The following is a 14,897-nucleotide window of genomic DNA, read 5'->3' as shown; positions in this document are numbered from 1 at the left end:
TCTGAGTTTTATAAACAAGTGCACGCTGTTTTTATCTTTCAATTTGAGAGAGTTTACTGCAATTTTTTGGGTTTGATCTATTATACGGCTCAAAAATGCTACAGAAGTTCGTAAAATAGGTTCTTCGATTAGAGCAGAAAAAAACAGATAATTTCAACCAATCAACTTTAACCAATCTGCTTCCGGCTCAAACCAACCAGAAAAATTAGAAAAACATCATTTTGAACCGTCTAATATAAAACAAACAACAAAATTCTTTCGTCACTTCAAATCTTTCCTCTTTAATTTGTCAACAAAATGCGATATATTTTAGATTAGTTAGAGAAGTAAATTATTACTGCAGATTGATAAGCCTACTTCTAGTGCTATCTCAATCACTCATCTATTTGGATCAAAATAGTAAATATTTTGAAAAGCTCGTTGCAATAGAATTGAATTGCTAGATTTACTTTACAATCTTCGGATCTTCTTAAATACCATACCACACCCCCACTGCAAAAATTGAGGGAGCCCCGTTACCATGTACAAAGCTTATATAGGCTTAAAAGTTCAATCAATTCTCTATATGGGTTGCAATTCTTGACTAGGTGCCCGGGGGAGGGATGATAATTGGCCAGATCTACCTGTCAGAAATACAAAAATTAGCAATTGCCAAGTCTTAACAATTTTTAGATATTATGAACTGTTACCTCATTTTTGCTCTAATTTTTCCAGAATTTGTAATTGTACAGTGGATCTAAATTAATGATAAATTATGCTAGTGATACACAAATTATTGCCAAAGTGATTGGCATAAAAAGTAATGTTCATGTTTGTCTTTAGCCTGACTGATGCATTGCAAAATTAGTATCAAGATCCTGAATTTTGAATCAGTTTTATTTAGTTTGAATATATTTTTTGGCTTACCCGGAAATGTTTTCTTCGAATCGATTTCTGGGCTTTCCCGGAAATGTTTTGACTTTTTACACAAGCAAAGCTTGTGTGATATAGAGAACTCTCTTTTGTTATCCAACCTAAGTCGTAAATATTAGTGCTCTTTTTGAAAGTGCTCTTTGATTGCAGTATATGCATAAGATCAATAACCAGCGCTTAAGTACAGCAAATGCTAAGGATATTAACAGACCATTATATTACAAATAGCACTTTAGCTTCAAGGCATCATGGATCTGTAGCATAGAGGTAGGGAAGGAAACCAGCAGCAAAATAAGAGGGTTCAGACCTGGGCAAGGTCGGATGTTTTTAATGAATTTTTTCATATTTTAGTAATAATGCGTCCGCTCTATAAATTGAGGGTTGTTAGTTGGTAAATTTCTTTTTTCAAATTGACTGGTACTGCTAATGCGTCTTAATTGGCTTGCGTCACTTATCAATTATGTAGACTCATAATTGGCGTGGGTCACTTATGAAATTTTGTAGACTCAAAGTTTTACTCATTCAGTTTTTCCCAGTAGCGATGTCGGTCATATTTTTGCTTGTGTATGCGAAGTGCAACTTCGCCTCTGTGTCAAGATTGTTTTCGGAAAACAAATGCCGCGAGACGGCAATTCGTAACAGGCAACGAGTCTTAAAAGGTGAAAAGAAGTAAGTTTTCGAAGAACGATATCACAATAAGCGACCTGTCGTAACTTTTGAAGTGTAAATTAAATTTGTATTAAACATTTATTCGGCAAAAATATAATCAATCATGTCATTATGCTCGTGCTAAAATCTGAGTTTAGCACCAAAGCAGACACCCTAAAAAGTAATGCAATTACTTAACAAGAGACTGCCCTCTGAATGTTTACGAATCTATATAAATTTTGATTGAAAAGAAGTACACCAGAAAATGTAATAGCTATTCCCACACCTGCAAGGCATATGCCTGAGTTGCAAGATTAACAAAAACAGTCAACTAGGAAATTAATAGATTTTCCAATGAATTATGTTTTTTTTTTTAATTTAACGCATCAAAATTGTCATCCACTGGCTATATGTTAGGAACCAATGAAACAGAAACCAGCTACTAAAGCACTTAGGAAGTTTAAGCAAAAGTTTATTCGGAGCAGGTTTAGAAAATACAGTCTGTGAGTTAATCATCAAACTCTAAAGTAGTTTCGTTAAAATTGTGAATGTAATTCTGAACGGCAATATCATTTTTTTGAATTGGGAGTTGTCATTCCGTTTCGAACTAACAGACATTAAGTTTTTTTAGCACGATTATGTAAGGCAGATTGTAATCTTATTATTGGAACTTTTTTGTGTTAGTCAACCTAGGCTGATGAAACCTAGTTTTTGATTTGTGATTTGCGTTGGTAAAGTATTTTATGAAAGTTTGGTGAATTTAATTTGTTCAAACGGTTGAGAATAAATTTAGTAAATCGTAAATATATAACTCATAAACATTCGCCACAACGTCTTCAATGAAAATGAAATCTGTTGAACAAAATTCGATTTTTAATTAATGAGTGTTAAAAACATGATGCAGCTGCTTTATTTTATCGAGGAAAAACTGATTGACGCATTCATAAACTAAGATACCGTATTGTATTTTCCGTTGAATGTAATTATCATAAAATGCAAAAGCGTTCTTGTCTTCAAAAAATTACGCAATCGACAATTAAATCCACGAAATTTGCTGTTTGAGTGCATACATTATCTATATGTACTTTGAAACTTAGTTTGGAGTCAATACATATCCTCAGATGTTTTAACACAATAACTATCACAGAGTTGAATGTCGTCTCATCTATTCGAAGCAGCAGGGGAAGGAGGAGTGTTTAGGATTTGCATTAGCTGGTGTTTATTTGTTTTTGATTTAACGTTAGCTTATTAGAAGTCAGCCTATGTCCTGCCCTATTTAGTTCTTCCTGGAACTCTAAACAACTCGTTCCTAAGCTAGAAATCAGAGATGTATCATCTGTATAATGAATAAGTGGTACTCATAGCTGACGATTCAGGTGATTGATAGCAATGGGCCCAACACAGACACCTGTGGTGCACCATGAGATACTTTAAATGTTTCTGATTCAACGTTCATTTTAGCGAGCCTTAACGTTTCTTCGAATATTTTTGTTTCGAATATCGAAAACGTTATTTTTTCGGTTTTCTCATTTTATTGCGTTCAACTTTCTGTTAGCTTAGGTTTTTTGAATTATCAGCGGTATCTTAGAAATTATCCTTTGGTCCAGATTTTTCTTCCTGGGTTAGGTGAAGTTTCGAACAGATGTTTTTTTTCGGAAAATTTTATTCGTTTTTTGTTAGTTCATTACCTTAAAGTCGTTGACACTCCAGCTTTGTTGGCTTTGCTTACAGATTTAAGTGTTACGAATTTTTGCCTGTGGGTAAGTTTCAAATTGTTTCACGACAAGTTAACTTTTTTCCAATCGCAGTGGAACAAATCTGTTGTTAATTATTGTGTTCAGTTTCTGTAGTATGTGTTTAGTAGCAGGTTTTTAATTTGCTTTTTAAAAGCATATTCATTGACTTCTGATATATTGCATCTAACTACGGTAGGCAGTAAGGCCATATCGCACAGCTGCGGAGGATAGGTAAGCATAAGTTGAACGCTTGTGGATCGAATCATAATGTCGGCAAAATCATGTTTAACTTTCCTAAGCTTATTTTCTTCCCAGACTTTTGTTTTTTCTTGCATTTTTTGCACATTTGTTTGTTCGATTAAGTTTTGGACTTCCAAATTGAGAAATGACTAGAGATTTGCACTATTTGTTTTTGCTTCATCGAATTTAAACCTGATGAAATTATTCTCAAAATATCTGTTAAAGCTGTTTTGAATGATTTTGTCTAGGCTTGTAAAGGCCATCGCCTCAATGAATACTTTGAATTTAGTTTTTAAATCGAGTTTTTATTGTATAACGCAATAAAATATGGTAATGAGCGCGGATATCATAAAACTTGTTGTTACGAACAAATATAGCTGAGATTTCAAACGAACAGAGCCATTTTAATGAAATCATATGTTGTGAAATTAGTCGCTTAATACAGGAGTATCTAGTGTTTTGCGAGTATGTTTCATAGTTGAGTGGAGTTTTTCTTAGCTGGATCAAATTTTCTTAGCTGATTTTCCGACCTCTCTGAAGTAGATAAAATAACGTCTCAATTTACGTAGGATTTCTGCACCGCTGATAATATGCAGGTGCTGTTGATTAGCATTTTTCCAACTTTTTGTCCTCGGAAAAATCAGGATGATTTGTGCCGATACATTTATTACATATTGGGTATCCATTATATCCTAAGTAGATCCGCTGTAAATCGAAAGGAGCAACTTAAAAGCAGGAGGAAAAGATATTTATGCGGTTCAGTGATTGGTTTTAAAATAATTTAAATATGACAATATGCAATTCGTTTTGAGGGTTCTGTTTTTTTTTCTGTGCGCGAGCATCAATATATTTTTTAATAATGTAGATTTTGTTAATTTTTTTAAAACAACCAACAAAAGTACTTTCTTGTTTGGAAAAAATCGCTTCTTTAGAAAATTTGCATATACAAAAAGGTGTATTGATTTTTTTTTTTGCTTTAGCGGTCGCTCTATCGTTTTTCTTAGTTTTCACTGTTACATAATTTTGTTGTGTTACGTAATATTGGCTAGACGACAGCAAGTAGCGCTTTGAGTTGCTCTTTCTTAGCAGTAGAGCAGTTTTCCTGCCTTTTTAAAGGGAAAATGGTTTGTTTTCCTCTGGGCAAATTTTGTGTACTAAGTTGGCAGTATTGACATTTAAAATAATTTCTGCCACTGTGTGAATTTAAAGGATTTTAGAATTTTTAGGCCCAGTGGGTAGCGGAAGTTCAGAGCAGTCAGCTACCAGCCCTGCAGATTTGCATTTAATTGGCTGAAGAAGACTTGTTTTTTTTTATTGATCATACATTCAGATGCGTTTTTTGTTTCCATGAAATAGTTTGAATTTGATTCCACTAAATTTATACCCTATTTTACCTTATTTATAATAACGGCTATTTTTAGACGAAAATGTGAGTTTAGAAGTATTCGTCAATCAACAGAAGTTGCTATTGCCGGTACATTGCGAACTGAATTTGTGGTCACGCTCAAGTCAGGTTTGCGAATACCTAATTGAAATTTCGCTTTACTACTAAGTTATATGGCTTAATTAAACTCAGACAAAGACGAGTTTTAATTTTGAAATAAGATATTGACTTCCTCATTTGATAGATGAGCTGAATAAAAAAAAACAGTTTTTTTTTAATTTCGTCTCAAGTTATGTTACTGAAATTATTTTGCGTTATCTTGCCTTTTAATTGTAAATATTTGCTTTCCGTTGACATTGAAGAAGCCTTAGTTCTGTTGGACGGTTTAAATAATAATTATTGAATTCCTCGATTATTGGTCTAGCAAGCTAAAGCTTACGTCATTACAGACACCAAGTTGTTTGTTTTCTTGGAATGAATTTTTCGAAATTGTTATCTGGATTTTTGGCACTCTTGGTATCAAACACTAGCTGAATCCAGAAGAAGTTCTCAAAGTTCAAGAAAAAGGGCTTGTTTAATTTAGGTTTGATCACAGTAATATCGCTTGCAAGTTATGAGCAATGCGTAAATTTGATTTCGATGATTAGCAGAAAGCGGAAGTTGAAATCGTCTTAAGTATTACGTGACATTTATCTATCATTCAGTGTGCTTTTTCGAAATTAAAATTCTGAAAGCTATTCACAATTACAAAAGCTATTTAACTTATTTTACAACAAATGAAGTATTATTACTCGAAGTATTTAGAATAACTGTTTCAATTATTACGTAACAGTTCCATTGATTGCGTTATCAAATTCATTTTCAAATTGAACTATTACGTAACAACTGGGCGAAGAACAAGGAGTGATGACAACAATGGTTCATAACCATAGCATCGGCCATGTTCCCCTCTGTTTTTCACCCTCCAATAAACCACATCCACACAACATTCCTCACTCAAGTCAGGGTACCCAACGAGTAGATAACCCCAGGCATGACCCTCTGCTGACTCCCTCACCCTATTCGATGATGTCTGAGATTTCACCTGAAAATGGTTCGGGAGGAGCAGCCAGCGATTGCAGCCTGGGGTAAGCAACATTATCGGTTTTTCATTTCTTTTTGAAATTATTTTGCTCAACTTAATTAAAGAAATAATGGAGTGATGAAAAACGATTTACACAAGTGGCGTTTGTGTTATAAAATTACTCCAGTTTTTGCCAACTAAAGTCGCATCATGTATTAAATATTGTTCTTAAGATTTCAAGGCATTTTTTTCTTCTTTGCCTGTTCTCGTTTTAATTGCATTAGATAATTATATATACACTATTTTATGCCTTGTTTGCGAAATGCAGGTTTCGTGTGCGTTGAATGACATTTCTGTTTCAATCAATGTTGATACAGGCCAGAGTGAGCAAATGATTTTTTATTACGAAAAGTTTACTCGACTTTCTTGCGAGAATTAAAGAATCTAAGAACCAGTTCTTCTTTACAAATGTTTTTTTTGTGAAATTTTTTGCAAGAAAAACTGGTCCTAAGATTCTTTGCTTTTCGCTAATAAATCCCGTATCCTCTTGTTAATCAAATAAAATCATTTATTCTCACTGGTTTTTTTCCAGTTCTTCTCATGAGATGAAAAAAGAATAACAAACAATGAAAAAGTTTTTTTTTTTCATTTTTTTGAGTCAGTCTGTAGAGGAACTGGAACATAGTTTTGTTGCGAACATCTATAACATAAACCAACCTCTTATCTTATCTGCAAATTAATTAAATAATTTTACGAATTTCGTTAAAACTTGTAAGGAGACATTGTTCTTAATTCATTTAGACGAAAAAGGAACACGTTTTTCCAATCAGAGGCACCTGAAAACGGATTTCAGATCCATTTGTGATCTCCCAGGCTGTTTCAAAATAACTTAACTTTCATTTTGTGAATTTTGGTTAATATTTTGTGTAAAAACAATAAGTTATGATTATAGTTATTATTTTCTGAGTATTATTGTTCCGACTTTCGATACGAAAGTAACGGAATATTTGTGCTCGGGGTGGGTTTTTTTTTCTTCAGTCAAATTTCGACTTTTTAACTAGCCATTTTTGACGGAATTTTTTTATATCATTCGAAAGGTATTGTTGTCCTGAGCTTAAATTTGAAAAGTTTTCGTAAAGCTACAGGGTTTTAAAGATTGCCATTTTGGCCAATTTGGGACAATTAACGCGCGATATATTTTGCGCTATTAACGCGTAAGCGGAGAGTTAATCCGTCTTAGAAATTGTTCCAAATGGTTGAAAGAAGCCTATTTGTCATACTTGGTTTGCTACAAGGAGCAAATTAGGTTCTTTTGTACTGTGTATGGGGGATGGTTTTCATAAAAATTTTTAGAAATTTTTTTTTTTTCATAAATTTCATTTAATTTTTTAATTTTATTACTGCTCCATAAACCTTAAAAGGCAGTCGGAACATTCAGGGCTTCGCCCTGATACGAGCAGTCTTGTTATTTTTAGTATTATTCTCGCGAATGAATTATTTTCGCGCTTTTTTATTCTTACAACCTCAAGCGTGGTATCATAGTAAAGTCTTAAAAATCGACCATGATTTTGACTTTTAAATAGATCAAAAATCTCTATCGTGAAATCTGGACTGAAAACTTTGTTTCCTGATAAAATCAGTTCGTCTCTGGCGCTGAACGGTGACATTTAGCGAAATACATTTAAATCTCTTAATTATATCTGCTTTCTCGGGAGTAATTCGTGGTAGCTTAAATCAGGTATTAATTGACGAAATTTTTTTATGTTTTTTTTCTTGTTTTTGTAAGTTCTTGTTCATTTTTTGTTTGATTTATTTCTGTGATTTAATTTTTTTTGCAGGAAAAGTCTTGAATGTTTTCCACGCTTAACTTTAATTATTTTGCGGTTTAGTTTTTTTTCCCAAGTTCAATCAAAATCATATACTGAAGGGGATGCAAATTACGCTCTCCAATTACGATCTAGAAATTGGCACCAACAAGTAAGTTTTTAGAACTTCAATCGGAAGAATAATTCACCGGTAGGCACAGTTTTCTCTAATTAAGTATCAGTCGAAAAAGCTGTCTGAGTTTCAAAGAACTTCAACGTGTTGCTTTCCCAAAGGTTGGAAGATGAAAAATGTTCAAAAAAAGTCATTCATTTATTTTGGTTTCTTTATCTTAATTGAAACGTTTCCCTGTTAGTATCTTTATTGGCACTATATGTTAGAATGTTTTACTGTAGTTTTACTGTAGTTCCAAAGTTTTAAGTATGTTTTTTTTATTCAATATTTTGTTCAATATTTAATTTGTTCAAGTTTTTTTTTCAATGTTTTTCCAGTAAGTTTTCGCTTTTTGCTTATTAACGGCCATCACAATTTCAGTTCTGTTGAAACCTACATGCAGTTTCCCAATTCTCCACATTTATGTATCACACGCAGGATGTGTTCGACTAACTATAAATATTCTAAAATAATTCTGCTTTTTTCCAGTCTCCCACTGCAAGCGGAGAGTCGCAATAAAAGATTTTATAATGTTTGTTCATGCAGCAGTTTGCGTGAAATGAAGTTTGATCAAAGCTGTTCAGGCTGGCATATTTTAATACATCAAAACTGTTTTAAAAAGCGATTTAAAACATCAAACTCCTTAAATAGGCTTTCGTAAGTCGGAATTCAGAGAGCTCAAAGTGCAAGAAACTGGAAAGAGCCAATGCTTTAATAAATTTTCAAAATGTATCTAATAAATTTGTATTCAAGAGGAAAATGCTTTGGTAGAAGACCAAAAGGTCTTTTAGCTGCCATATCCTCACTTTTCTTTATGCTAAAGTTATTTAAAGTAGATTTTCCGTCAATCAGATTTCCAAAAAAAGGTCAAATAGGAGACAGGGAATGAGCCGCTGCTTCTGCAAACTTAGAAGTTTAACATGTATCTAATGTGTTTTTAGGTGTTATTTTCCAGTTCGAAGTGATTTTCACTTATATAGGTATTACTGATTTTTTGTTCAAGAAAAAATCTTAAATGATCTAATATCTACAGAAGTGCATGGTACATATTAGTGTATTTATGCATGTACTTAGGTGTATATGTATTTTTGAGTACAATTCAAATTCTTTGGCTAAATCGGAAATAAAGTGCGCTCTCCAATTACGAAAGCGGAAACGGCGCCAAAAAACATGAAAAACTTCTAGTTTCGAAAGTTGATGATAAATTTCAGATTTTCGAGGGGTATAATAGTTAACCCAATGTTGCAGTTTTCTGAAGTTTGGTTTATTTCAAGAAAGAGTGCCAATCATAAACAGTTCTTGAAATTCAATGAGCTTTAAGCAAACATATATGTTTTCTTCGAAACTGAAAAATGATTTATAATTTTCAATTAACATTTTGTCGGTTGTCTTGTTCTTTTACACTTTTACAACCTTCGTTTATTTTTAGATGTGGTACCAGTTATTATTTTAAATATTGGTTTTGGGAATTTTGATTAACGAAAACCTTAGGGACGTTGAAAAAGAGCCATTGCTTCCGTAGATTTTAAAACATAAATGTGTATGTTTTGTGTCTGTTTGTAGAAGTGGTGCTAACAATGGAGTGAGTGTGATAGTTGAGAACTGGATTCAGACTGACTCCCCCCTCGCCAGTCCCAATTTATTCGCAGCTAAGAGGGGTTGGAGACTACCGCCAGACCCATGTCCAGTCTGCGGAGATGTATCCACAGGGTAAGAGTTTTAATTGGGATACTGGCTCTTTTATCGTCTCTTCATCTAGATAGATGCATTTTCAGGAAAGAGAGATACATTTCGATGAAAGAGCGATACATTTTAAGGAGTAATTAAAGGTGATACAAGGTTGATGTTCCGACCATTTGAAAAATGGGAAAAAGCTTTGTATTCGGGTGTGTTTTGTTTTTTCTTTATTTTTTTTTAAATTTTCCACACAGAGTCACGTACCACAATTAATCATCGGAATAGATTGAGTCATATAACATAACAATCCTGATTCAAACTCCCTATCAATCCTGATTCGAACGACATTTAGAAATTTTCGAAAGTTGTCCCAGTGTCGAGAAAAACCGGTTTCAAACTTTTTGATTTTCATGTTAACTTCGAGCAATTAAAGCAAGCGACTGGCTTATTATAAAAGGATAAGCCATGAAACTTAAGTAAAATTGTTTTTTGGAGTGTTTTAGCGCCTTTTTTGGAATAAAAAACTTCAAAATTGTAAAAATAGTTTCTATAAAAAAAAGAGAAAACATTTCTAGTCATCTTTGCCTATCTTACAGTGACTGACGAATGTACTTAAATTTTAGGTTTTCTTCAGATCCTTTCATCACACCTCGCGCAAAAAAAGCAACACTAATTTGAAAAAAAAACGAAAAAAAAAAATTTTTTTTCTTAAGAATATGGTCGGAACATTCATAACAATCGGATTACGTGATCTAAATTCGAGTAATTGTCGAGTAAATAAATTTACCTGGGGCTGTTTTAACGTTCGATACTTGACCTTGTAAATCCATGAGTTATCGCCTGAAACCAATTTTGGAATATGTAATCGTTTACTTAAAAAATGGCAGTTGGTTAATTATGTTGGTTGATTTGGATCGTGGAAAGTGTTTGGGAATCAGCTCTGCGAAAAATGAACTCAAAATGATGTAAAGTCATGAGTTCAAGATGCAGCTTGTCATTATCTGTTCTCCATCGAACTGAATTTCGATTGAAACTGAGTTTAAAACAAACAGTAAGTAAACTCAAACTGGTCGACGTTCGATGTCAGTTAAGGGAAATTAAACTTGGTATCACTGTAGCTCACAGTAATTTAGTACTAAAGCTCAGTATTGAGATTTTTATGTTATACTTTTTTTATGTAGCGTTCTATTGCACTTTTTGAAAGAGAAAACATATTTTGCTCGTATTGTTGATCAATTTTAATTAGTTCTAATCTTCAATTTTACAACTAGAATATATTTATTTTTTGCAGTTCCATGCTATTTAAAAACTGATGTTTTAAAACTCTATCATGGTAGCAAACAAGAAAGTGCTTCAGAGTAGTTAAATTCAAAGTTCACCTTTCAATATTTAAAGTACTCTTTAAATATTGAAAGATGAACTTTGAATTTAACTACTCTGAAGCACTTTTTTGTTACCATGATAGAGTTTTGAACATCTATTTTTAAATTGCATGGAACTGCAAAAATGAATATATTCTAGTTTTTTGCACTTTTTTCGGATTTGTACTTTTTAGCGAGTCCCCCTCCCCTTTGCAGGAGAAGCTGGAAACAGGGAAAGAAATTGTCATTTTCTGAGAGCGTGAAAAAAGGCGTTTTTAGTTTAAGCGATGTCAATTATAATCATTTAATTAACAATTCTTTGAATTAATTAGGTGTCCTTTTTAAGTAAACATAGCTGATTAGACATAACGAAGCTCCTTGACCCTTTTCCAATTAATGGCTATTTTTTTCTGAGAGCGTAAAAAACTGATTAGTATGACATAACCACTTCTATGAACTACATCAATGGTTAAGTATATGCGAGTTTTGCACATAGTAGTGATGTTTCCCTAATTTTAATTGGGGTGGGGAATGGGTGATATGTGCACAATAGGTGGTAATTTTGAGTATAGAATATGGATTGAATATGAGAACTCTAATGTATAATATAGTCATTTAATTTTCAACCAGTTGTACATTCTACTGCGATAGTTTTTCTAAATAGATTTTTCTGCCAGATAAAATGTCATTCAAAAGTTCAAATTTTACACTTTTTTTACCAAAAAATTTGGCTTTTGAAAAAAAGTTCTAAATACTGTTCGAAGTATAACAAAAAGCGATCCAGTATAACAAAAAGCGATCCAGCTATTTAATGTGAACCTGCCTTCTATTGTAATATATCACCGGTGTTGTAAAGATCTAACATACTTTTGTGAATTAGGCACCACTATGGCATCGACTGCTGTGAGAGTTGCAAGGGATTCTTCCGTCGAGTAGTGCAGCAGAAGCAGAACTACTCTTGTAAATGGACTAGCGAGTGCTCCGTCACAAAGCAGAGCAGAAGAAACTGCGCCGCCTGCAGATTCAACAAGTGCATATCATTGGGAATGCTCACCACCTGTAAGTGTCCACCGCTATCAAGAATAGTTTTAGAATTTTAACAATTCGGTTCAACGATTCTTTTCGTTGCTCAAAATCAATTGTTATCTCCGTTATTAACAAAAATAGTTTCTTCTTTTTTTTTCTGTGTATGCGAAGAGCAGCTTAGTTTTTGTATATAGATTGGTTTTTCAAATAAGCAGTAGATCACTAAATGTTGAATGATTCAACTGAGTAGACTAGCCAGATTTTTACGGCTGTTGAAGTTCCGCTACGCTTATTGAATGGTCGGCGTAGAGGACTTTTATGGTTGAAAATGCTTCGTTTTATGCCGACGAAGTTGGAAAGATGCATTATGTATATTTTCATGCATTATGTAAATAGAAAAGTTCACAAAATGACAACTTACAATTTCACAACTGCCTGAGAGATCACCATTGGATCTACAGATCTGTTTTCAGGTGTCTTTGAGTGGAAAAAAAAGAGTTACTGTTTTCTTCTAACATGATTTGAGAACAGTAATGTCTCATTGCTGACTTCAATTACATCAAAAAACCATTTAATTAATTTGCTGAAAAGAAATGGGTGTGTCAAAACAAAACGGAGAATAACGAAACTAGAAAAAAAACTAGAAAAATGAAAACACTAGAGAAGACTAAAGATACGTTTTCTAAGTAGCTCCTCGTTGTTTATGATGTAGCATTCCAAAAAAATGTGATTGAAATTGTTCACTTCATAACGTGTTGCAGTCATTATAAAACCTATATATTTTGGATGGTAATTTATAACAGATCAGCATTTTTGCAGTATTGAAAGAATTGAATCTGTAGAGATAATATACGTAGCTACTGCAACTTTCCCAACCCTGAAAACTTCCGTCCTTTAACTTGCTTATTTCTTTTTCATTTGCAGAATCGAATAGAAGATAAGATGAACAGGACTTGCAATGCTTGTGTTATAATATGAACTATCTTTTTTTTCCAAACTAAGTCGCAAATAATGTTGCGACGCAAATATTTTTGCGATAAAATGGGTTCATTTTGAAAGTTTTCATTTTGATCATTAACCAGCTATTAAATACAGCCATTGCTAAGGATTTTAAATCAGGCTATTTTTGTTACGACTTTGGTAACGAAAGTAACGGAATATTTGTGCTCGGGTTGGTTTATTTTTCTTCAGACAAAGTTCGATTTTTTAACTAGCCATTTTTGACGGGATTTTTTTTTAAATATCATTCAAAAAGTATTGTTGTCGTGAGCTTAAGTTTTCAAAGTTACTTCACCTGTGACCTTTTTTGTAAAGTTATGGGGGTTTAAAAATTGCCATTTTGGCCAATTTGGGACAATTAACGCGCGATATATTTCGCGCTTATAACGCGTAAGCGGAGATTTAATCCGTTAAAGAAATTGTTCAAAATTGGTTGAAGGAAGCTTATTTGCGATAATTGATTTGTTACTAGGAGCGAAATTTATCACTTTGTACGTAATATGGCGTGTGGGAAATGATTTTCACAAAAATCTTAAATTAAAAAAAATTTCCATTTTAATTTTGTTACATTTAAATTTTTCATGTTATTAGTGCTCCATTAGTGCTCTTTAAATTGAGGCGTGTAAATTGGAATTTTTTTTTTTTGCAAATTGACGTACTGCTAATGCGTCATTATTGGCGGGCGTCACTTAACAAATTTTGTAGACTCAAAGTTTTACTCATTTAATTTTTCACAGAAGCGTTATCGGTCATATTTTTGCTTGTGTATGCGAAGTGCAACTTCGCCTCTGTGTTCAATGAAGTTCTTTTGCGGAAAACATTTGTTTTCAACTCTTAGATGTCCTACTTAATTATTTAGACTATAGAAGTCGAGACTAAATTTAGTTTTAATCGAACCCGTGACTTTTTTGAGGTACATTGAGTGAATGTGTTGATCTAATATGAGCTTTCCCTTGCTGAAACGGATCGGAGTTTCTTTCCTATTATCGACAAAAACTCAATAAAATAATTAAGTTCCTCAATTAACAATTCTAATTTTTTTTGACTTTTTGTCCTTTGAAATAATTGTCTACTATCCGCCTTGGCTGTTTTTCTTATCTTTTTTTTCTGATAAACATTGCGTTTTTCATTTGCATTGTGTTTTGTACTTCGTTTTGTCCACGGGGCTGGCAGTATTTTTATAAAAACTTGCTTCAACCTGTTTTTTCTTTGCTGCTGCATTTTTCATTTTTAACTTGAATATCCAAATTATCCACCCATATTTTTTGATCACTTGACTGTTTAGTTTTTGTTATAGCTAATACTGACTATCCTAAAGAAAGCTCGTTGATGGTCAAAAATGACATCATAACAAAGACATATTGGTAGTATTTTTGCCTCTTTTTCAATTTGATTAAATCTCAATGAGTGGCAGGAAATTAATTAAGTTGGATTTTTTGCATTTATATTTATTTTTTCCTAATCAGCTCTATATTTTTTCTTTACACAAGCATAGCTTGTGTTATAGTATGAACTATCTGTTTTTTCCAACCTAAGTCGCAAATATTGTTGCGATGCAATTGTTGCGACAAAATGTGTTCATTTTGATCCAGCTTTTAAGTACAGCCAATGCTAAGGATATTAACACAGACTATTATATTGCAAATAGCACTTTAGCTTCAAGGTATCATGGATCTGTAGCGTAGAGGTAGGGAAGGAGACCAGCAACCAAATAATAGGGTTCAATCCTGGGCAGGGTCGGATGTTTTTAATGAATTTTTCGTATACTAGTTAAACTGCGCCCGCTCTATAAATTGAGGCATGTTTGTTGGTAACTTTCTTTTTTTAAAAACTGACTGGTACTGCTAAAGCTTCCTTATTAGCTTGCGTCACTA

At 33.0% G+C, this 14,897-nt stretch overlaps 2 protein-coding genes across 2 annotated transcripts in view; one reads left to right on the top strand and one right to left on the bottom strand.

Moving 5' to 3' along the window:
- The window catches only part of LOC134855191 (uncharacterized), a 623,579-nt gene that overhangs the window by 387,888 nt on the left and 220,794 nt on the right, over window positions 1–14,897 (bottom strand). The gene's annotated exons all lie outside the window — the stretch shown is intronic.
- The window catches only part of LOC134855632 (uncharacterized), a 40,564-nt gene continuing 30,627 nt past the window's right edge, over window positions 4,961–14,897 (top strand). Inside the window, exons 1-3 of the mRNA XM_063872190.1 lie at window positions 4,961–6,047; window positions 9,524–9,670; window positions 11,879–12,057. Of these exons, the coding sequence (XP_063728260.1) occupies window positions 5,827–6,047; window positions 9,524–9,670; window positions 11,879–12,057 (547 nt within the window). The 5' untranslated portion in view covers window positions 4,961–5,826. The remainder of the gene's footprint in view (window positions 6,048–9,523; window positions 9,671–11,878; window positions 12,058–14,897) is intronic.

Source organism: Symsagittifera roscoffensis, chromosome 10 (genome assembly GCF_963678635.1).
Source record: "Symsagittifera roscoffensis chromosome 10, txSymRosc1.1, whole genome shotgun sequence".
NCBI lineage: Eukaryota > Metazoa > Xenacoelomorpha > Acoela > Convolutidae > Symsagittifera > Symsagittifera roscoffensis.
This window is presented reverse-complemented; position numbering and strand designations above follow the sequence as displayed.